The 22,351-nt window shown below is 52.6% G+C and overlaps 8 protein-coding genes across 8 annotated transcripts; 1 reads left to right on the forward strand and 7 right to left on the reverse strand.

Annotated features, from left to right (window-relative positions):
- Positions 1-445: 445 nt before the first annotated feature.
- Positions 446-5,676, reverse strand: CABS01_02272 (uncharacterized protein; the record flags this gene model as incomplete). The annotated part of the gene is made up of 4 exons (XM_060535650.1): positions 446-799; positions 852-5,084; positions 5,150-5,521; positions 5,590-5,676. The coding sequence occupies 4 exons, from the start codon at positions 5,674-5,676 to the stop codon at positions 446-448; spliced, it is 5,046 nt and encodes a 1,681-aa protein (XP_060395955.1).
- Positions 5,677-5,684: 8 nt separating this feature from the next.
- CABS01_02273 (uncharacterized protein) lies at positions 5,685-6,047 on the reverse strand (the record flags this gene model as incomplete). The annotated part of the gene is made up of 2 exons (XM_060535651.1): positions 5,685-5,865; positions 5,929-6,047. Coding segments are annotated over 2 exons (300 nt in total), but the record flags the coding sequence as incomplete, so codon positions are not given.
- An 869-nt stretch (positions 6,048-6,916) lies between these two features.
- CABS01_02274 (uncharacterized protein) lies at positions 6,917-8,096 on the reverse strand (the record flags this gene model as incomplete). Its single annotated transcript, XM_060535652.1, has 4 exons — positions 6,917-6,948; positions 7,092-7,262; positions 7,373-7,690; positions 7,979-8,096. 4 exons carry the CDS (start codon positions 8,094-8,096, stop codon positions 6,917-6,919), a joined length of 639 nt encoding a protein of 212 aa, XP_060395957.1.
- Positions 8,097-8,625: 529 nt separating this feature from the next.
- On the reverse strand, positions 8,626-9,494 carry CABS01_02275 (uncharacterized protein; the record flags this gene model as incomplete). The annotated part of the gene is made up of 2 exons (XM_060535653.1): positions 8,626-9,055; positions 9,109-9,494. 2 exons carry the CDS (start codon positions 9,492-9,494, stop codon positions 8,626-8,628), a joined length of 816 nt encoding a protein of 271 aa, XP_060395958.1.
- Positions 9,495-9,566: 72 nt separating this feature from the next.
- On the reverse strand, positions 9,567-10,097 carry CABS01_02276 (uncharacterized protein; the record flags this gene model as incomplete). The annotated part of the gene is made up of 1 exon (XM_060535654.1): positions 9,567-10,097. One exon carries the CDS (start codon positions 10,095-10,097, stop codon positions 9,567-9,569), a length of 531 nt encoding a protein of 176 aa, XP_060395959.1.
- A 985-nt stretch (positions 10,098-11,082) lies between these two features.
- On the reverse strand, positions 11,083-11,352 carry CABS01_02277 (uncharacterized protein; the record flags this gene model as incomplete). The annotated part of the gene is made up of 1 exon (XM_060535655.1): positions 11,083-11,352. The coding sequence occupies one exon, from the start codon at positions 11,350-11,352 to the stop codon at positions 11,083-11,085; it is 270 nt and encodes an 89-aa protein (XP_060395960.1).
- Positions 11,353-15,351: 3,999 nt separating this feature from the next.
- On the forward strand, positions 15,352-17,292 carry CABS01_02278 (major facilitator superfamily transporter; the record flags this gene model as incomplete). Its single annotated transcript, XM_060535656.1, has 3 exons — positions 15,352-15,412; positions 15,569-15,928; positions 16,028-17,292. 3 exons carry the CDS (start codon positions 15,352-15,354, stop codon positions 17,290-17,292), a joined length of 1,686 nt encoding a protein of 561 aa, XP_060395961.1.
- Positions 17,293-19,197: 1,905 nt separating this feature from the next.
- CABS01_02279 (uncharacterized protein) lies at positions 19,198-20,834 on the reverse strand (the record flags this gene model as incomplete). Its single annotated transcript, XM_060535657.1, has 8 exons — positions 19,198-19,762; positions 19,846-19,955; positions 20,028-20,187; positions 20,269-20,291; positions 20,351-20,421; positions 20,478-20,514; positions 20,581-20,606; positions 20,684-20,834. 8 exons carry the CDS (start codon positions 20,832-20,834, stop codon positions 19,198-19,200), a joined length of 1,143 nt encoding a protein of 380 aa, XP_060395962.1.
- Between the last annotated feature and the right edge of the window lie 1,517 nt (positions 20,835-22,351).

Below are 22,351 nucleotides of genomic sequence, written 5' to 3' on the forward strand. Positions count from 1 at the left end.
GGCGATTCACATGAAAGCTTTGGCACACCATTCGTCATCAGAAAGAATCAACGTTAAAAGAACTATCATACAGGTTTGGGCTCGGGCGACAGGCTCGCGATATCCCTGAATCGGTCCAGCAATGGCAAGAGTCTAGCGTAGTGTGTGCACATAGGAAAGATAAGGCACCACCCCCATAGTTTCCCTTCGCGTAACACACTCCATCCGCCTGCCTAACATGCTCATCCATCCAGAGAGCAAAGAAGATACGATTACAGGAAGCCCTTTGGTTATCTCAACGCCATCGTCCGCGTTCATTGAATTTTAAAGGCGCAGGTGAGTAGACCCCACCAGCCGCCAGATACCTCATGCCGCCGAAAATAATAGACCGGGGATAAAACTGTGTGGCCCTATCATGTAGCCTCGCTAGAGGCACAAAAATCCAACCACGTTCTGGTGTCCTCATCTAGAATCCAAAGCCAGTAGGCTGGGGAGCGAAGCCGTTGGTCTGACCGTAGGGCGCGGGAGGAGCGCCCATACCGCCGGGACCGGCAGTAATCATGAGGCGGTTGCCGCCAAGGATAGGAGTGTTGGTCTCGTCCTTCTCCTGCTCCTTCTCCTTGCTCTTGCGAGCCTCGTTGTCGGCCTTGAGAGCGGCCAAGTCCTTGGTCTGCTGGCACAACATGTTGATCATGTAAGGCATGGCGAAGTCGGTAAGGCCGCTGCGCCAAGAGATCTCCAGGACCAAGTCGGGGCGGATGAGCTCGTAGCAAGCGTAGAGCATGCCGACGTAGCACTCACGGCTACCAATGTCGACGAACTGTGACGTGTTAGTATTCAATGCGTAGTCAAGTAGGATGAAAACAACTTACGTAGCGGAGCAAGTCCTCCACAACATCAGTCTTGCCTGAGATGGCAGCCGTCTCGATGGCATCCTTGAAGAGCTTGTCCTGCTTGGAGAGAGCAATGGACTTCTCCCAGCGCTTGTTCTTGCGGTAGATGCTGGCAGCGATCTGGCGGAAGAAGATCAAGTCGTGCTTCTCCAGACGAGAGGCAAGGTCGACGGGGTCGTAGTTGTCGTAGTTCTCCACAGAGTCGCGGAGGGTCTTGTAGTCCTCCTCCTCGATCAACAAGTCGTTGATGGCGTTGTTGACGGTGCGCTTGTTCTGAGTTTGGACGTTGACGAGGAAAGGCTTAATGAGCGGCAGGTTATCGCTCTTCTCGAACATCTTGACAACACGGTTGACGTCAATACGGGCAGTAAGAGACTGGAGGAGGTCGGTGAGCAGGGATGGGTGCTGCTCGAGGTAGAAGTTGATGGCGCGGTAGTAAATCTCCAAGTTGGCCACCTTGACGACGATCTCCTTGAACTGCTGGTGCTCCCATGAGTTCTCAGGGCGCTCAATGACCGCCATAGCAGCGTTGTCGAATTCATCGTAGTGGTAGTAGCAGAAGACCAGCTCGGGCCAGAGGGCCGCCTCTTCGCAAGCACGGATGATCTTGGGCAGATTCATTCTGCTCCAGAAGAGCTTGAGATGCTCCATCAAGCGCTCAGGGTGGTACTTGGACAAGGCAATGCCAAGCTCGGTGAACATACCCATGTGGGCACGCTCAAGGCCAAGACCCTGCTCCAAGACTCCAATGAGCTCATCGAAGTAGCCGTTGCGCTCGTACTGCTTGACAAGGGTCTGCAATTGCTCGGCGTCAACAATGAGGTTGAGACCGCAGATCTGGGCAAGACGGAACTCCTTCTTCTCAACGCAGGCCTCGTGAACCTGCTTCCAGACCTTGATGTTGTTGGCCTTGCGAGCGCACTCAACTGCAGCCTGGTACTCCTCAAGGTGGACGAGGGTGGTTGCCAGTTTGGCCCAGTTGGAGATGCTGGTGAAGAAGATCTTGGAGGCCTGGTACAGACCTTGCTCATACGCCTTGTCACCAGACTCCTCGATATTGGCAACGTTGGTACCGCGAAGGAAGTCCTCGAGCTCGCCGAGCTCATCCAGACGAGCGTAGCAGAAGGCGAGGGCAGTGTCGATGGCAGGCTCGCGCAGCGTCTTTCTGGCCATGCGGAGGTACTTGATAAGATCCTGGTCCTTGCCGGCGCGGGCAGCGGTCTCGATAACCTCCTCGTAGTTCTTGGGGTCATCGGCCTTGATGTAGGACTCGATAGAGTCAGTGACGCGCAGGCCATCAAGCTGAGCCTTGGCGACCTTGCTCCAAACCTCGGGCAAATCGACCTCCTCGGCGTAAGCTTGGGCACGGTCGATGCTAACGACGTTCTCTACCAAGACATCAACAGCGGAAGTCTTGTCACCAGTCTTCTTAAAGATCTCGAAGGCCTCCTCGTGGAGACCAACGTCGATACAGGCTGATGCAATGTCCGGCGCGCTGAAGTTGTCCATACGGTGGATGTAGTCCATAACTTTACCCTTGTCGGCCTTGGCAGCGGTGAACAGAAGCAAGTTCTGAAGGTTGGTATTGTCACTGAAAGGTGACGGCTCGAGAACAATCTTCTCAAGCAGCTCAATGAGCTCAAGAGGAAGATCGCAGGCAAGGAAGGCAGCAACAGCCTCGGAGACCTTGGAGGGATCGGTGGACTCGGGAACCGCGGTGGCGGTCACTTGGTCAATCACGGAACGGCGATGAATGTTGTTCTCGCTGAGGACGAAGGTCCACAGCTCGCGGTCAGCCCGCTCGAGCAGGTATCGAGCTTGGTTGCGGTACATGCCGTTCTCGTTGGTAATGTTGACGAGCTCAAGGTCATTCTGACCCTTGGAGTAGGCGATGAAGGCAAGGTTGGGGTCACGCTTCTCACAGTATTTCCCGACGCTAAGGGTGTCATACTGGTCGTTCTCCTTGAGGAACTTCTCAGGGTTGTTGTTCGAGTCAATATAGATCTTGGCAAGAGCATTGAACACGGCCTGCTGCTGGTTGCCGGCAGCAAGAGTAGCCTCGAGGAAGGGGAGAAGAAGCTTGAGACGGTTGCGAGACTCAACCTCGGACACGAGCTCATCGATGGGGATAGAGGCGGGGTTGACGGTCGACAGCAAGTTCTTGATGATGCTCTCATCGCAGTCAACATCCAACAGACCACCGATGACGGCGGGAGTCCGACTGGGGTTGACACGCTGGACGTAAGTCTCGATGGACTGGAACTGCTGCTGCTGGTACAGGTAGAGAACCAAGTCGTGGACGAAGTTGAATCTGTCGCAGACGATGATAAGAGGCAGCTGCTCCTGAAGTCTGGCTTCCTTGAGGAAGTTCTTGACCTTCTCGGCGTTGTAGTAGTTGCTGTCTCTGCAGATACGCTCAACCTCGTTGAACTGGCCCATCTTGGTAGCAGACTCAATGTACTTGAAGTGAACATCGGGGTCCTCTGAAAGGTTGACAATGCTGCCAAGGTAGTAGAAGAGACCCTCAGCAGTCTTGTACTTCTCGAAGAGATCAATCAGGCGGACGGGACCCAGCAAGTCGGAGTACTTAGTGGCGATCTGGACCACCGCTTGCAGGTTCTGGCGGATGTTGTGCTTGATCATGGCATCCAAGCAGTCCAGAGATTGCTCAACGGACAGCTTGCCAAAGAAGCCGGTCAACCAGTCGATGTTGAAGTTGGGGGTGGCGGCAATGTTGATTACGACACGCTTGACGGCAGCGGGGTCCTCGTAGAGCTCCAATGCCTTTTGGGCCAAACCGGCCTGTTCACAAAGTGTCGCGATGCGAGTCTTATCAAAGTGAGAGAACATGTCATTTCCAAGGATAGCATCGGCAACCTGGGGAGCATTCATCAAGTTCATCTCCAAGAGACGAGTCTGAAGGTGACCCTGGTCAGGTCTGTTATCCTTGAGCGCATCCAGCAAGAAAGCCGTAGCTTGCTGGATCATGCCCTGAGACTGGAAGATGTCGACCACTCTCTCGATATCGACTAGGGAACCGCCCTCGTTGTTAGCCAAGGCTGTGGCGAACTCTGCACCCTTCTCCGGGTTGACACGAACGATGTGCTGGAGGAGTTGGACGTAGTCGGGTTGGTAGTTGGCCTGGGTGGCATAGGGCAGGATCTTCTCGAATTGACCCGTCTCGGCAAAGCCAGCAACAACCTTGTGAGGGATGTTGGCCTTGAGATAAAGAGTGAGAGCCATGTTCAGGTCGTGAGGACGGACAAGATCACCGAGTCTCTCGGACGCAGTCAACTTGCCCTCCTTTTGCCATTTCTCCAACAGGTTGAGACGGTTTTGAGCGAGAACGGGCTGTGCAAGCTCAATAGACTCGTGCTCGTTCAGGGCTCCCTTGTCGAGCAAGAGGCCAAAGTATTGCAGGACAAAGGACATTTGACCAGGTTGCTGGGGGAGCGACTTGAATCTCTCGATCGTCTCGGCGGTTCGAAGGAATTGTCGGGGAGAGTTGGCCGCGATCTTGGCAGCGTCCATGAACTGACCGCTGTTGAAGAGCTGCTCGAATTGACGAGCATACAGATTATCAGCACCGGGGAGGCCAGCTCGTGATGCCATCTTGATAGCCATATCGGTGTTGGCCGGGTTCTGAAGGAGGTAGGGGATAACGTTGGCGTCGTCGATCGAAACGAAGAGCACTTGACCCTTGCGGTTGATGCCCACAATACCGCGAGACTCGTTGTCGGGGCAGGTGGTGAAAATGGTATCGCTGGAAATTCGGTTCATGAAGATGCAGGCGGCGGTCTCGAGGTCGTAGACGTGGATGAATCCGTACTTGGTGACCATGAAAATGACACCGTACTTCTGCGACACCTGCATAGCCACGGGGAAATCGCTGACGGCTTCGGGAGGGAAGAAGATGTCGACGGCCTTCTTCTGGAATACGGGGTTTGACTCGGCGTGGTCGACCTCGACGATGTGAAGCTTCGCGCCGGTAGCGGTTCTCACAGCAAAGGTGAAGAGCTTGGTGTCAGCAGGAGCACCCTCCAGGCGCAGCGAGCCGAAGGCCGCAGCGTGACCCTCAATGGCCTGGCTAATGCCACGGTCCTTGGAGTACAGCTGCATAGCGCCGACGACGCGGCCCTGCTGTTGCGAGATACCAACAACCACCATCCACTTGCCCTCGGCGTTGGTTCGGTAGTTGATGATTTGGCAACCCTGGTTGATAGTATTTAGTAGACAGTTCGGTGACATGCGGAGGATAGAGGAAGCATTGCACTCACGTTGAGGTTAGCATTGCGCTTGAAGACCTCGACAGGCTGGGCCTGACTGGGGTCGTAGACGTCCCAATGGTAGACTGCTGAATCTGTAACCAGGCCCAAAGTGGTCTCGCTGATCCACTTCCAGTACTGGACGTCCTCGTTCATTGTGGTAGACTTGAGTTTGGCCTTCTTCTCAAGATCGAAGATCTGCAGTGTTCTCGATTGCGCCTTGAGGGCGATTACTTGACGAGTCCAGTGCATGATGGCACTGTCGGCCTTGATGGGGCGCCGTGTGACATTGTTGCCGTTCTTGAGATCGACGATGACAACTTCGGGTTGAGCAGCTTCGTTCTTCTTTTCCCGAATACAGACATAAGAGTCTGACTCGAGTGTCTGGAAGAGAACAAGTCAGTCATGATGATGCCATTGAGCAGGGAGATGGTCGGGCGGTGATGGCTCACGCAGGAGTTGAAGCCGATGGAAGCGTCCTCGACACCGGCAGTCTGAAGCTGGATCAGCTCCTGGAACTTGATCGGTAGTGGCGCCATGACTGGCGTTATGTGTGACAAGAAGCTTCCAGAGACCAAGTTGCGCTCCTTAGCTGGGTTGTGTCAGTTCGCGGATTCGAATCGCGCAGCTGATCGGGTGTCGCGGGATTTCGTGGATACGGCGACGTGGATGTCGTGTATTTGGGAGAGAAAGGAGTAGGAGCTGGGGATAGCTTCCTTGCGACCCGACTGAATGCGCACAAGGCAATTAATACAGGGAAACAAAGAGCGGTAAAGAGGAGACGTAAAGACGGGGTAAAGATGCACCTCGCAGTGATGACAATCTGCTGGGCAAACGGTGATGGTGGTGTTTTGTTTGGGGCGGCGGTGGTGGTGGTGGTGGGAGGAATGGGAATGGGAAAGATGGGTACGGGATACGTAGTTCGCTTGTGGTGAGGTGGAAGGTTGGAGATTATTTTAGGTGCAGTACCTTACGTTGCCTGTTCGGTTCGTTCCTGCCAGTCCAGTGCCAGGTTGTTGCGCACTGAGCCAGGTGCGCGACGCCTAAAGTCTGTGGTTTGCTGCCAGCTTTCCACCCTCACTGCTTGCCTTGCTGGCCAGGCGTGCCAGGCTTGCTTGCTCCTGCCGGTCTTTGCTGTCTTCAGCCAAGTATCCACCCATCTGGACCGTGCACTTGTCTCTTCAACCTTCACTGGCTGGATGGCCATGGGCCTGTCACGTGGCTATCTTGCTATGGTGTCCGTTTCCAGGTTCCTGAGCGGAGGCATGTTTGACCGGATGCGGGATGACATAAGCGACTAATCACCTCCCGTGTCCGGCGACCCGACTAGCCTACCTTAGCCCGGGAGCCTTTTTTGGGTCCCGGATCATGAACACATACGCAGTATGGCAAGGTAATGAGTACTGATGTACTAGGCACACAAGGCAAGGGAGTGTGAGAAGTCTGTAGATGTGGTGTTCAGAGTCATGTCATCTACTTCACTGAAAATTACTTGCCCAGATTTCAATCATCTTGCAAGAATTCTGTCACATTCGCAAACTCAACGCAATTCACCATCCGCCCTTTCTTTGCGGAACATCTCGACTCCAAGCTCAATTGATGACTCGTATCTCAAATTGCCATGCCGACTACAATTTCGTCGGCATCTTTATGAATGAACGGTACTTCACAGCAAAATCATGTGCCCGAACCATAGAGCAAACCGAGGTTGGTCAGGACCGTCACTAGACCGGGGTCAGCCACTTCGCGAAAGTTCCGTCGTAGTAAAGCGTTGAGCCTTCACTTTGCTTCCAGCAGGTACGAGGGGAACACTGTAGCGGTAGGTGACAAAGCTCCAAGTGACAGGTGGGAGTGGGCTGCCCGGGATTAGTAGAGTAACAGGGTGGCGGGATGCCTCTAGTCGATGGTGCTATTAGTGCCTGGTAGATTTTTGAGAATAACGAACTCAACTCACCTGCGATAACCGAGCTGAACTTCGTTCTATTCTCAAGCGTCTGGATCATGTACCACCTAACATCGGCTTTGAAACGTTCGCTCTGGCCTATAAGGCTAAGGCAATGTTTGACGATAATCGACCACTCCTCCGGGTCATCACCATCCCATATGGTGTCAAATTTGGCGGAGCCTGGGCAAAGGTCCACGGGCTCGACTGGGCTGATGTCCAAGTGACGCAACCAAGCTTGACCATTGCCTGCGCAAACATCTGTCTGAACCCCCAAAGGGCGCAAAGTTTACGCCGGGCAAGGAGTTTGTACAGGCTTGTAATGTGCCTTTCGAGCAGCGCTGTTCGGTCCTCTAGCAGCAACTGTCGCAAGTGAAGAGATACAGCGCAGCGGAAACGCTTGATACAGCGAAGACCGAGCTTAAATGACAATTCGCCGGCGTAGATTAATTCGGTAGTCATGTCGGACGCCGATCGAACACTGGCATGCGGATGTTTAGGGAAGGTTCCCGTCACGAGTAAGCTCATGATGAGGCCAGAGGCATCAGCATCTTCACTTAGAAACTCGTACTCGCGAGGCAGCGGCTGTTCCTTCTTCCAAGGGTCTCGTCCTAGGCTAAAAATGGTAAAGTTACGAAAATTCTGTGCTGACGATGGGCTCCAGAATAGTAAAGCGAATCCTCTCCGTAGCTGACGTGAAGTAGATTGTGAGGTGCTCGGCATTATGCGGAAACAAGATTTTGAGAAACATCAGTTGACACGCGACTAAGGTATTCCGTAGATATGATCGACTTGCACTAGCCATGAGAGGTGACCAACGTATGTGTTCTCCATATGACCGGGAGACGTCTACGAAGCGAGTCAGATGCGATTTCGATATGGAAACTAGCGGGAGAGACTTACCTTGACGTCAAAAGAAGCTCCGCTGAGCTTCAAAGCCCCTGTATCCGGGCCAACTCTCTCGTACGCGCCGAAGGCCCAGCCGTAGGTCATCGGGTCTTCAGGTTCTATATCCATATCGTTGATGGTGTTGCTCGATTCACAGAATTGGGAGGCATGACTGATGTGATCTCTACAGAATCATCGAAAGGCACGAGGGAAAGATGGAAAACCCATAGTGGGATTCATCTTGGGATCTTGGTGATGCTGACATATTCAAAGCTCGGGAGATGTGCATGGGTAGACGGGGTAGAGAAAACGGGGGTTTGGAAGAAGCTAGAAGAAAGGTTTCGGCGGAAGGAAAGTGTGATTCGGGAGAAATGTCTTATATGATGGTGAACTCCTTTTACTGGAGGGTTTCTTACCCAATCATCTATTTGGCAAGTGCATATAAGGACTTTCGTACAATATTCGAGCAAGCTGCCTGGTCATGAGACCTGGGATCTGCAGGGCAGCTGCGAACAAAGGTAAGATGGGATGAACGTCCTCTTACGTGGATACTGCATGTTGCATTCTCAAAGTGCATTGGCATATTCCACTTGACTCTGGAAACGCCGCCGGCGATGTGCGACAATGTGCCAATGCCGAGCCCAGGAGTCGGGTCCGTTTACATGAGCAACCTCCAGGCACCAAGAAGCAGAGCGGCGAAACCGGTACACACTCCCATCAGCCACTGCAGCGTCTGGAACTTGACCTGCTCAAGCTTCTCGCGCAGCGCCGCCACCTCCTGCTCAATCTTTGTTTCCGTCTCCTTGATCTTGAGCTCCTGGCCGACAGCCTCCTCGCGGATGCGACCCTTCTCCAGGTTCAGGTCCAGGCGGACACTGGCCTGCGTCCTGCCGATCTCGTCCCGCAGCCGGGAGCTCAGCTTCGCAATGTCGTTGCCGAGCTTCTCGTGGGACGCGCGCGTCGTGCTCGACTCGGTGCTGTCGGCGGACAGGAGTTCGGAGCGCAGCTTGGCAAAGTCGACCTTTTGCGTGTAGGTTGCCTTGGCGGCGTCTTCGCGGAGGACCATGGTTCGGGTGAGGTTCTGTATGCTGCTCTGCTGTCAGAAGGGATAAATATGCTAACCAAGGGCGCTGTCGCATACCTTTCTTGTATTACATCGTTCAGGACCTTCATCGTGGCCTCGGCCTGCACCTCCGTGAAGCCCTCGCTCTTCATCCGCTGGACGAACTTCAAGGTATCAAAGTGGTGGTCTCTTTGCCTTGAAGGAGTCGCATGGAAGGACCTCGTGAGGCCCGGGCTCGCCAGTATAGAGGCGCGCTCGGTCTTGAAGCCATTGCTGCGGCATCTGGATGGTAAATTCGAATCGTGGAAAGCACTGGTTCGGGTGTGCATCCGACGGCGCGAGCTCGGAGGGAGTGCCGAAACAGGCCGTAGGGCTTGGGATGCTGTCGCAGGACCAGTCCAGCTGAGTCTAGGAAGCAGGAACCTCGGAAGGGCGTCTACGGCCATTGCTGTCGGTTTGGCCATCTTGTGTGTATGTGTGGTTTTGTTGTGTTGGTGTTTGGAGAAGCAATCTCCAATCCCCAATCCCAGGGGAGATTATCTTGGTGCTAGCAGCACGGGCGGGAGATTGGGAATGACTAGCACCCAGTGACGGCATGTCGTTGCAGCCGACCCACTGGGGAGCGCAGCTTGCCGAAGACCGGCCGCGGGTGTCAAACACTTGGAAGGCAGGGGGGCACCGTAAAGGAAGGACCCTTCTTTCCTTTCATTCCCAGTCTTCCTCGTGCCCGCCCATTTGGGTCGTCCAGTCGGGTTGTGTTGATTGGCTGCCTGAGGCACGGACCCTGCCAAAAAATTCTTGCGGCGCACTACAAAACGCGGCCTACGCAGCGCATCTTTACTCTGTTTTCCTCCTTTCTTCTTCATTATTGAACAACGCAAAATAAAACATTCATGTTCTCGTGAAAACAATTGTCTGTTGAGAGGTTCGCTCTTTTGCTGGACCCAGGACCATCGGACACGGAGATCGAAATGGAGAAGGAAGCGAACAATCTTGGGTGCGGTGCCCCTCGGCCTACGGGCACGTGAGGGGGACCGCAATGATTGAGCGTACATACATTCGCCCATCGTAAATACTTGATGGTCACTCTTGATGAGTAGAATTGCCTGCCTAGTAGCATGGCCCATGTGAAATGCACCGGCTTATCAGGTTTTTCAGATCCTGGAATCTTGTCACATTAAGTGCCGTGACAGCTCAAGCTCGGGCTCTGCTGTCGCCCGTGTGCTCAACGCAAGATATAGTATCCGCTCTTTCTTGACTCGAGTGTTGATCTTGTCGCAGAGGCTGCTCGAACCCATCTCTGTGAAACTCGGTATAGGCTCGCAAAACATCATGGAGATGCTAGACAATCCGCACTAGCCAGCCGGCACTTTACGTTGCTAGCAGACAAGATATAATGCCCATTCTCGGGAAGCCATTGCTCCTTCACCGAGACGACCGTCTCAATCATATAGGTACCGACTGTCCACCCCTTGTCATCTCGCGGAGACGGGGAGCATACAACTTGAGGCCCGATCACTATCAAACATATGCAAAAGGCGTCGAGAGGTCCTTTCCTCCATCGCCTCTACAATTTTGAAACAAAAGACGATATCCTGAGTCTCATCGGCGGCAAGTAGCCTGTTACGAGAAGAGGAAACAATGGGAGTCTATATTTGTTTTCGTGTTCAGGTTATTGTCGTTTTGGTCCACCTCTTGCTTTGTCGACATCGCCTTGGATGCCGCCGACTCGATGGCAAAGATTTGAAAATTTTACATGCGAGGGAAGAAAATTGGCTTCGTCAAAGTTGATGTGAAGATTCGGCAGTAGTCGCTGTGGAAATCTGGTCGGTCAGACGTCTCATATATCAACGAGACAGCGAATCTCAAGCATACATACCTCTAGGCAACGGCCACGAGCAGGTCGCGAGCAGCAGGTCTTCGTGGCCTTCAGACCGCGAGAAGCCTTCAATGCGCTGGATCAGCCGAGCGTCTTCAGCAGGCCTGCTTGTGGCCGGTGCAAAATGCTTCGGCCTCAACATCGCCCTCCCAGCGCGGCTGCCGATGATCTTCCTATCGCGCTCGGCCCGGAACGCGGAGCCGCCCCAGGCGTAGTGGGCGTGGGAGGCGAGGGCCTATGGTGAGGTTGATAGCGAGGTCGTCCTTTGCGAGGGCGAGGGCGTTGGCGGTGATGGTCAGCATGGCGAAGAGTGAGAGGTCCTCCATGAAGGACAGCACGAGGACCTTGTGGGGAGCGCGTCGGCAGATGTTTGAGAGAGGTGGTTCGACGGAGAGGTCATCGGGCTCTGATCGGTTGAGTTTCAGACTCGTTGCGATTCTCATATCTGTTGATTGTGTGCTCGCTTGGATGTGAACTGCAATGAATGGGAGGGAAGCAATAGAGCTAGATCTAATTATTGTACTTTAAGATGGGCATTCACAACTTGGCTTCGTAGTCAGAGTCTTTGGATCCCGGTGTCTTCGCCATAATCAAAGGTCTTCATCGAGAGATACTTTCGTGGGTTCACAATCTTTGGTGTTGAGGAGTTCTGTTCTGGGCTTTGGCAGCAAACTAAACTCGGCAGACGCCCTTACAAGCACCAGTGAGGTTTCTTGGTTCTCTCGAACAGAACACAAGAGACTTGCTAATCTTTTTCTCCCTTTTCCATGGGGATACAGACGGTAGTGAAAAGTAGTTCGAGGACACAAACATTGGGAAATCCCTGCACAACATTGGACTGAGTACGATAGAGTTCGGAATCCGAGGTGACAGAGAGTCGAGTGACTCAAATCCCAACCATGCAGCGAGGCCTCAAGTCTTTCTTTGGCGACAGTAGAAGGCTCTGGTCACAGGTAATAGACCATGGAGGATGTTAGGTCGTGGTTTGGAAGCGGCAAGGTTTGTGCTAGGTCGGCCATTGTTATACCGGCTTTTGTGCTCATGAACTTCCTCAATAAGGGCACAGCGGGGAGCAAGGTTTGGGTTAGACGTGTGCATCTAGACATTGCTTCAATAGAATAGTTGCGTCTTGATTACATCGGCAGGTAAACGCTTTCCGAAAGACAGTGTAACGACGCAGTCGATGTAGGGATTGGGCGTTGGTAAGGTCAAACGTACCAAAGGAGTAAGGGGACCCATCACTTGGTGACGAAGGATAGAGACAGGTAATAAAGCAGGGACCGTAGAGCAGGCGATGGGGCTCTCATGTTACAAATCTACGTTCGACGAAGAGCAAAGCTTATCATCGAGACGAGTCCATGAAAATGCGACTCTTCATTGCTTGAAACTGAAGGGATTCGAGAATCATTTCAACATCTGTTCCACTGAAACTAGATCCTCTTTATCTTCTCAAGCTTCAAGGTCAAGTCTAGCAATGGCACACTCCGATATAGATGAGAACCCTTCCAAGCTCTTGGATGGATTTGCCTGGGGTTTTGAAGAGTCACCGTCAATGTCCCAAACCCTTGCTCCCCCACGTTATCCATCTGTCCCACCAACACCCTGGGCCCCTGCCTAGCGGCGCGCGTCCGCCGTCAAGGGGTTCACTGGGGACGAACCATTCTAGGTCCAGATAACGGCTCAGAATATCCATCCATCGACGCAAACCTTTAAACCGTTCAAGATCGGGGCAGCACCCTTGTCCAGTCTTTGGCAAAAACCGCAGAAGATATGTAGGAATCAGTGCTTGAACAATAGTTACCAAATACTCGTTGTGTTGACTCAAGGGAATCATGCCTGGAACGATCCGGGCTCCATTCGTATCTTTTGGTACATACCCTTCTTAACGCGATGCGAGGCTATATTCTTCTTGAGGCTCAAGAAGGGGGCCCTAGGGTCTGTTTCCTGATGGCGCCCCAAGTATGTATGGCCTTTGGGCGGAAGCACGCGGGAGGTTGCTTACCTGCTTACCTGCTTCGGTGCTTCGATGTGTGCATCTAATGTCAGGTAATGGGAAAACAGCCACGACGATAAAGGCAGACTTGGGAGGGTAATGAGACCTTAACATATATCTTGATCGCTTGCTCATTGAATTCCACACTCCTTGTTCTCGGGTCCGCGTCCAGCCCAGAGTCGTGTCCCAGTCTACGAGTTCCAAAAACACAGACGATGGAACTTGAAAGCCACTCAAGTCGCGGACATATGAATGAGCCTGAAGGCCTATTCACAGCTAGCAATGACGCTGGCCTTCTCATTTAGGTCGCTTGGAAGGACAGAATGTTGTATACTATGCTGCAGCGTGATGAGCGGTGAAACACTGGGCTGGGAGACGACTCCATGTGTGATGAACACAGATACTAATGAGGTAACTCCTGCGTCTCTCAAGAGAGCGCGCATAAATCCACTGGTTTTGCTTGTTGATGGGTAATCTGAATCGCTATGGAAGGCGAAGCATGAGCTTCCCAGGCCCTGAAAGCCTGTGTGGCTTTCACATCGTCGGCGGCGAGTATGAAGCATTGTCATTTGGGAAACCGCGTCAACTCGTGAAGGCTGCGCCGTGATGAGCTCAAAAGAACTTGTGGCAGTTTGCCAGTGAACAGGGAAAACGACTCGGTGGTGTCTCAGTCTTAAATCGGCTTCGGGGGTGTAAGCACTTTTGATATGGAAAATATTTGGCTGGAGGGGAGAAAAGGCGCGTCGCGCTTGGCTGAATGAATTCTGAGCACTACTACGTAAGTACTGGGTAGATGATGGCGTTGATTTCAGGGGAGGGTGTCCAAGAACATGACGATGTCAGACCTAAGCTGTCTAAGGTAAGTTGGATTGAGATTTAGCGCGGTCAATTGCTCGGAAGCTAAATTTGGAGTCAAGGTAGATTTAGATTGAGATTGCCTGTGGGATGGGGAGTTGGTGAGATTGTGAGCACACCGCCAGTTCTGAGATCTCCAACTCCTCCAAATTGGCAGGTCCAAGAAGGAGGCTCCAAGGTGCGGGCAGTCGACCTAAGCATGTTGGAAGGCAAGGTAGACCCCAAACGGCAGGAGGTTCGGCTCCGGAAATTTACACAAAAGAAAAGTGGCACAATTGCAGACTCGAATTTGAGGCTTGTTTGCTTTACTACCGACCGTGGGTGACCGGCCTGTCGTTGTCCAAGGTAGGCCGGATTCGAGCAGGACAAAAAAAAGGACAGTCCCGAGCGTCGCACTACTTTTGTCGTGAGACGAGCCTCATTGCTAGTCCATGTCAACTAAGGGAAAAGGAGCTTGCGCTAACATCAAGTCGGTCAATTGGTTTTGCTACCTAATGGGTGGTGGAGGCGACTGAGGCGAGCTGTGTTATGATGTATGGGTGCTCGAAATGGGGGCGAATTCGAATTGCAGGATGAGATCATCAACTGTGGTGTTGCTACGTACAGGAGCAAAGTAGGTGTAGGTATCACGGTGCATGACCTCACCTCAAGCGGGCGGCGGCAGCGGCAGGTATTTCAATAACCGCCAAGTGCGACGGTTACACTACGGATAAGACTACGGGGTGCACTGACCTGAGTCAAGTTCCCCAGATTAAGTTCCGAATCCGCCATGTCTTGCTCTCTGGGTCGGGGGTCTCAAAGGAAACTCAATGTTTACTTACCCCAAGTTCTGAGGTTTGGACAATAAATACCTATCCACTGAGGACAACTAACTGTACGTGGCCGTGCCGGATGGATCTCCAAGGCTTCACCAACATGACGACACCTCATGCATGGATATCGGGATGATGAACGTGGGGAGGCAAAGAAGGGGATAAGTATTCGTACTGCGTGTGTTAGGATCTTGTTACTGTAAGGATGATGAGATGCTTCTTGCTGCTTGCACGTGTGTGGCCAACGGTCAAGCGCCGATCATGAACCGGTCAGGCGGTGAGGTGCATGCGTTTTGGTGGGGCGGTGTCGCGGGCCGCCAATGCCGTTATTTCTTGCCCGCTGTGCTTGCTGCAATTGTTGCTGCTGCTGCTAAGGCAAGTCACTACTGTCATCCACCTGCCTGCGTTACTGCGTATTATGTACGGAGCAGCGGACGGGAATTACTTGCCTTTCCCAAGCCTCCCCCATTGCCTCCATTGCCCCCCATTTATCACTCCCCAGGCCATTACTTCCCCATTGCCCTGCGATTTGCGGCTTGAGCTGCCCCCCAAGCTTGTAAAGGCCAAGAGCCCACCCCAAGGAAGGCCCCAACCTCTCTCCACGACCCCGCAGTAATTTACATGGTGCCAAAATCGTCATCCCGATCCTCTTTCTTCTTTTCCTCCCATAACCTTACTCTGCGTACCTTACTCTCTCCAACATTCCAACCTCTGAGAAGTGTAGGAGAAACACCAAGACATCCAGACAAAGGAGACTCTCACGATACCTACGATACCACACCATGGCTCCATCAAAACGAAAAGACCCCAAAGCATTTCCTACGCGCCAACTGGCCGTTCTCGGTACGCCCATCCCCATCCTCTCTCTTCCAACTTTCCCCTCCGTCTCATTCTCGACAAACTCAGATAAGGAATCTCTTCTTCTTATCAGCGCTGTCCAGTGCCATTCAATGGAACACACTGCGACTGTGGGCTAACGCGCGCGTCACAAACATATAGCGATATGTCGATTCTCCGAGCCCATCGCCTTCAATTCTATCTTGGCCTACACCTATAAGATGGTCAAGGATCTCGGCATGGAGGAAGACGCCGGTTTCTACGCAGGTCTTTTGATCTCCGCCTACGCCGTCGCCGAGGCCATCACCTCAATGGGATGGGGAACCCTGTCCGATCGCATTGGTCGCAAACCAGTCGTGCTATTTGGTCTCGTCGGTGTCGCCATCTCGAGTCTGATTTTTGGTTTCGCAAAGACGTATTGGGTTGCCCTACTTGCCCGTTTTGTTGGTGGCGCTCTCAACGGCAACGTTTCCGTCATGCAGACCATGGTGGCAGAAATGGTCAAAAATCCCGACCATGAGCGTGAGTCTCCCTCTTTCTCTCTCTCTCTATGCCGGTGTAATTATCGGCGCAAATTGCGGCGAACGACAGCGTACTGATTTTTTTTTGTTGGGGAAACAGCCAAGGCCTACGCCGTCCAACCCTTCGTATGGACACTGGGCGGCATTATTGGCTCTGCCATGGGCGGTTTCCTCGCCCAACCCGCCGTCTACTACCCTTCGGTCTTCTCTGAGGATGGCATTTTCGGCCGGAATCCCTACTTGCTTCCGAATCTCGTGTCCATGGCAGCAATCTCCCTGGCCGTCTTGCAGGGTGCTTTCTTTTTGGAGGAGACTCTCGAATTCGAGGAGGACGATGACCTCCACAACGGTCGCAATAGCGTCGCCGTGGACGATGATGACGCCGTCGATGAGACCACGCCCCTGCGCCGCGCACCCATCCGGACCTTCAACCCGCGACGTTCCATTTCCACTAGCCATTCGCGACCGCGCTTCGCTGAATCGAGCTTGCCTTTGCCATTCGAGCACGACTTTGACCTCAGGAGATCGTCCTTTGGAACGGTACACTCAATCAAGGTCATCCCTGAAGACCTGCGCCAACACCTCCTGAACTCGCGTGCCCAGGCGACGGGGCAGAAGAAGGTCAAGACGTTCAACAAGACCGTCGTCATGCTTATCATTGCCTTCATCATCTTCTCGTACCACCAGATGGCCGCCGGTACTCTATTGCCCACGTATCTGCTCGACGACCCTTCCGACAAGAAGCATCCGCGCGGACAACTCGATTTCCGGGGCGGTCTGGGATACTCCCTCCACGATGTCGGTGTGTATCTGGCCATCAACGGTGTCCTTGGACTGCTCATCCAGGGTCTTATTTTCCCCATCTTTGTAGAACGCGTCGGTGTTTGGGGCTCCTTCATTTCCATGATTATCGTATACCCAACTGCGTATTTGCTGCTGCCCTTCTTGTCCGCCCTACCTGAAAGCCTCACCGAGGCTGGGATCTGGTTCTCCCTCATCATGCAGAGTTTCTACGGCATCATCATTGGCCCCGTTACCCTGATCCTGATCAAGAACGCGACGCCCACTTCGCAAGCCCTCGGAAAGGTCAATGGCGTAGCCATGTCCGGTGCCTGTCTGGCGAGAACTGTCTCCCCGCCTCTCGTGGGAATCATTTACAGTTTCGCTGGTTCTGCTGCCGCCTGGTTTAGCTGTGCCCTCTTCGCCGTCATCGGACTAATCCAGGTCATCTGGGTGCCCAAGAAGCACATCGACGTGGACCACGTGGAGATTGACAATGCCATTTCGAGACGTTTCTCGGTCACGTCCATGAGGAGAGACAGCATCGAATCAACCCGTGGCCGCCGCCCGAATGGTATTGTTTAGGTGGATTATGACGAAGCTTCGAAATGTCTGCACCTACCGGGGCGGGGGGGAGTTTCCCAACGACCATCCTGATTATTTTGGCTTCTTTGACCCTTCCATCTTTCTCACCATACCTTTGTTGCGTTCAATGGCATTGGCATATGTGCGAAGCTGTGCGACAACATTCCTCATTTAATGAGCCTTTTGGTAACGGTCTATCATGGGGTGTTTTGATATTCATTTGATCTTTGTTGTCTTTGGTGTTGATGTACGCGCTCATGGTCTTATGAAACTATTTTCCAGAATGGAATGCAGGCGTTCTATATATACACGACTCTGCTTATTTTGTTGGACAACATTTACGAATGATTGTTTACTTTGCGGGAGTTAGCCACGCATACGAATTGACTTTAATCCATCTCTCCCGATCCTTCATCCTCTCGAACGTGTGTCTACGGCCTGTGGAAAACAGATGAAGGAACGAACCCTGGCAGCTGTGGAAATCAGATGGTCATCTGGACAAACAACATTGGCAGAATTTCTGACGTACACGGTTGCATTATCCGCGCTAAAGTAAACTCTAAGTAATAACCGCGCAGGTCATAGCTTTGCGATAAGTGTAGCAGCTAGCTAGACTCAGCTCGTGTTAGTGGATTCAGTGTTTGTTCTGCTCGGCTGCAGAAGACATGTGAGAGACTAAGGTAAGATGGTATAAGCTGCGACCTGTCTACCTTACTAAGAGAGACTCTACATCATGACATGTAATCAAGCACTAGGCTTTCAAGAATGGTACCGCATAGGCCCTCATACTCGATGTCGAGATGTTGCTCAGTAGGATATTGACAATTGTGTACCGGAAGACTTCACCCGTATTATCTTCTTCATTAGCCAAGTTTGGTGCAGTAATGCGGACATATGGACGTAAGTCTTTACTCATATCTTGCTCATGTCACAGACCGTCCATGGTAGAAGTTTTGCAGCTCTGATGATGTGATTGATTGCAGTGACGGGACATAACGAGAGCACCGAGCAGGCTTGTGGTGACAGAGCATCATGGAGTAGGTGAAAAACAGAGTATGCGATGCTATAGTGAACTTTTCAAAGTGATGCTTTGGTAAGTCATTTTCATCTGAATGAGGCATAGAAGGAGAGAAGACTCTTGATAAATCAACTTTCTGAGTTTCTGCGGATCTTTACTGTGTTACCTAGTTTGAATCTATCTTAGTAAGCTCTGAAGAAGAAAATATTCCAAGCTTTGGTACTCTGTGGTCGCTCTTGAGGAGTTGTTGTTAAGCATGTTGGTTAATCCCAACTACATTCTTTCCGCGATAGTACCTGTCTATCATCAGTAGGCTTTAATCTATCTACCTAAATGATGGGAAGTTGAAGACTCCCCAGCTTATAGGTGTATCAGATTGACTTTATTTTCTCGGTACAATATTTCACAAAGCAAGGAGTTGAATCTTTGGGTATACCAAGGTACGGGTGGTCAATGGCATATGCCACCTGCGATACGTGTCTCCGCCTGCGATCGTGGAGGATCGCGATATGGTTGCAACGGAACAGATCAAGGCCTGTTCCCCGTATGCGGATCAAGGGGTCGCTTGTGACCGGGGCATAAGTGGAACTGGCATGCTTTATTCCTTTCTGATGGTATGGTTTGATAGCGTTGCCTGCCATGCCCAAATCATGAGGAATGAGGCAAACGAAACGCGTCGAAACCTGAGAGCTTGCAAAGGACGTCTGGGTCATTGAGAACCATTTTTTGCAAAAAGTTTTATGTTACCTTTGATTTCTTTATGGTACTTGAATAATGCGAGAAAACACGCTTGCTAGTTCGCTCTGAACACCTTGAAATTCAAAATGGTATCATGTGAAAAAATGCCCTGTGATCTCCCTCCAGTCCTCCTCCCTCACATGCTGTCCTCAAACATCCTGCTTCCTCTCCTTATCCGTCGAATCTGTCCACGACTCGGGCTCACTCGGCGTCGCGGCATGCAGCGTCCTCCCCTTGGACACAACGCCGCCCGGATCGAGTATGTTCTCCGTACTATCCTCCGGCTTCGTCGTCAAACTCCCGCCACTCACAGACGTCCCGTCCGCGTCCCGGTTATCGATCCCCGTGCCCAGCGGCTGCATCCCGCTCCTCCTCGTCCCCCACGTCTGCAGCGCATACTTTGAACTCTTTGGTCTCGAGGCGCCGCCGCCGCCGCCGGTGGTGCTGCCCGCGTTGCGGCTCCGCTCGGCAAAGTATTTCACCATGGGCGCCAGCGTCGGGACGCACGAGATGATGATGCCGATGCAGGTCTCGACGACGGACCACTGGATCGATTTCGCCGAGTCGAGGTAGTTTACGAGGTTTTTTATGGTTTGGATTCGGATGGCTTGGATTATTGTGACGAAGATGCCGAGGATGAAGAGTGCGAGGAGGACGATCTTTTTGCGTTTTTGGATTTGGGATTTGAGGATTACGGGGAAGGGGAGGAACATTCTGTGTTTTCGCAGTCTGTCATCAGCGACAATGGCTCGGGAGGCACGTGTATACAACGCGTGGATGATGAATCTGGGACTTACATGATGACGTCAAATACGATGGTCAAGGATGAGAAAGTTAGGTAGAATGTGATTGCGTCTACGCAGTGGCCTTCGTTTGCCGGGATCGATGGATCGTACTGCTTCTCAATCTGGTCGCGCGTTGCCCTGTGTTAGTCGACACATGGCCTCGGCAGAAGGGGGAGATGTTGAGAAAGACGTACCGGTGTGCACAGGAAGATGAAGACGCACATGAAGGCAATGTGTCCCATCGTACAAGCTACCGCTACGATGATGGTGCCAATCTTGTAGCCGCCGGCCGGGAAGAATCGCAGATAGGAGAACAGCAGGCTCATCTTGAAGCCCCAGATGCCGAGGACGTAGCTGATGGTGCATTGTCAGCTGAGTCCGTACTTATTTGTAGTTCACGTTGTACGCTGCAAGGGTAGTTTGGAAGATACTTACAATGGACCGCCAATGAATTGAAGCTATCGGAATGACAATTAGCAAATGTTGAGTAGATTCCACGGCTTGTACGTCTTCTTACTTTGCCAAAGGGAAGCACATTTTGCGGAGGCATGTCCTCAAGTCTGGTGATTCCCAAGCCCCATTTTGTCTCTACACTTCGGTCAGATTTGAGTCTGTAACTAGCTCAACAAAAGAGGGATTCCTACGTATTACACTGCAGACTGTGTAGCCGCAAGCCCCGAGCTAAAAGCTTTCGTCAGGATTCAAAGAAACTGTCAAAAAGGGATCGAGACTTTGATGTTGACTTACCCAGGAGACGACGATCACCCAGTCATCTAGAGATTCGCTTTGTTAGTCTTTGCCCTGCGCGATAGACCCCTGCCTGGCATCCTTCAAGTCCGATCCCACATACCGTAGCCAACAGCCTTGACCAGCGTCGTCCGAACATACCACCGCAAACACACCAACAAGAGCGCAATGATGGTAAAAGTCAGGCAAACTGCCGTTATTCGTGGTCCATCGGTCGGTACATCATCAGGCGTATTGTACGTCCAGCCAGTCATGATTGGATCCGGGAAGTTCGGTTGACGACGGCAAGGAAACAGCCCAGTAGAAAGGAGGACGGGGGACGACGAATTATCAAAATCTGGGACCGCTGACCTTAAAGACAAGTATAGGACAGCTCACACCAGGTATACTCGCACTAGTAAGAGAAGGTAAAGTCCATTTTTTGCTGCTTGCCCTTCTTCTTTCTCCACGTACTCATAAAAGCCCGTCTCCGAACCCAGTGGTGTGGCAGACCCTTGCTGCATCACATTTCGTTGCGGCTGCGGCACTGCATGTGTGAGGCGTCGAAATTGCGCGAGTGGCTTGCTGAAGAGATTCGGGCTTTCCAAATTCTCCACATGTGCCGGGGCGGTAATTGACGAATACCCAGTTTCCCCCCAGCTCCCCTTCTCTTGTCTCTATCTCGTACCTTACTTTGTAAGGATACGCTAGGCTCACCGGCGCGGCGCCTACGAAGATCAAAGGGAACACCCAGCCGGGCGGGAAGGATGCAGCAGCGTCGTTTCGACGGTGCAATCTGCGTGCGCGTTTGCCGCATGCGTAGTCACTAGTCGGCGAAGGCAGGAGCTTAAGCTCGTGGCCACCATGCGGGGACGACAAGTCCTGAGTACTGACGTTATGGCAGGGTGTGACATAGTTTAGCGTCGGCGATGGCTTGTTGGACTATGGCTTTGTTCCTGGAGATCAGGCTTCAAATTCCAAAGAGCTCGCCGAACGGCGCGCGTTATGTCTCAGTCATAGAGCCAGACAGCACAAATCACACCTTGCCTGGATCTGTGTCTCGACTCTCGAGGGGGCCTGGGAGGTGGCCATCTCTCCTCCCTGTTTGTCATCCGCCACCAGAAGTTCAGGCTCCCCCAAGATCTTGTGTCTGTGAGACCCTCGCAATGATGCGAGACTATGCAAAACACACCATCCAAGACACTGCTCGTATCCCTCACGCTCATCTATTTTCAAACTTTCGCCTCGCTTTTCCTGGCCCGCTCAAGGCCTAGGCAAGTGGACGGAACATCTGATCGATGATCGATTAAATCGGTTCCCCAAGAAAGCCCGTGTTCCCGCCCTACTATCCATTGCACGTACGACGATACGACCAGAGAGGGAGGGAAGAAAAAATAATCACCCTAGGAAGCTGGGGTTCACAAGCACCGGCAGGGCATAAAAAACGAAATGAACGACAGGGCCGCCTTTTGTGATATCTGATCTTTACAGAGGGCTTTCAACCTGTAGAAACCCCAGTCCTTCGAGATTAAGGTTTCGCGGATGACCCAGGTCCGTCCCGCCCAGGCGTTCACGAGTCAAGCGCGGGCAGGGGTGCCGAGATGCGGCGAGCCCGGCGAGGCAAATCGGGAGGCCGGACCACCCCCGGATGTGGGTCCCCCGCGCCGCGACCCTTGCCCGTTCACTTCAATACCATAAACCACCCCCCGCGCGCGGTTCCCACCGCCAAGATGAAGAAGTGCGGTTTTACACCGTTGGTTCAAGGGTTCGCAGCGGAAACACGGCTTTTGGA

The sequence above is a fragment of the Colletotrichum abscissum genome (genome assembly GCF_030869225.1).
Source record: "Colletotrichum abscissum strain IMI 504890 chromosome Unknown Scaffold_4.1, whole genome shotgun sequence".
In the NCBI taxonomy this organism is placed as follows: Eukaryota; Fungi; Ascomycota; class Sordariomycetes; order Glomerellales; family Glomerellaceae; genus Colletotrichum; species Colletotrichum abscissum.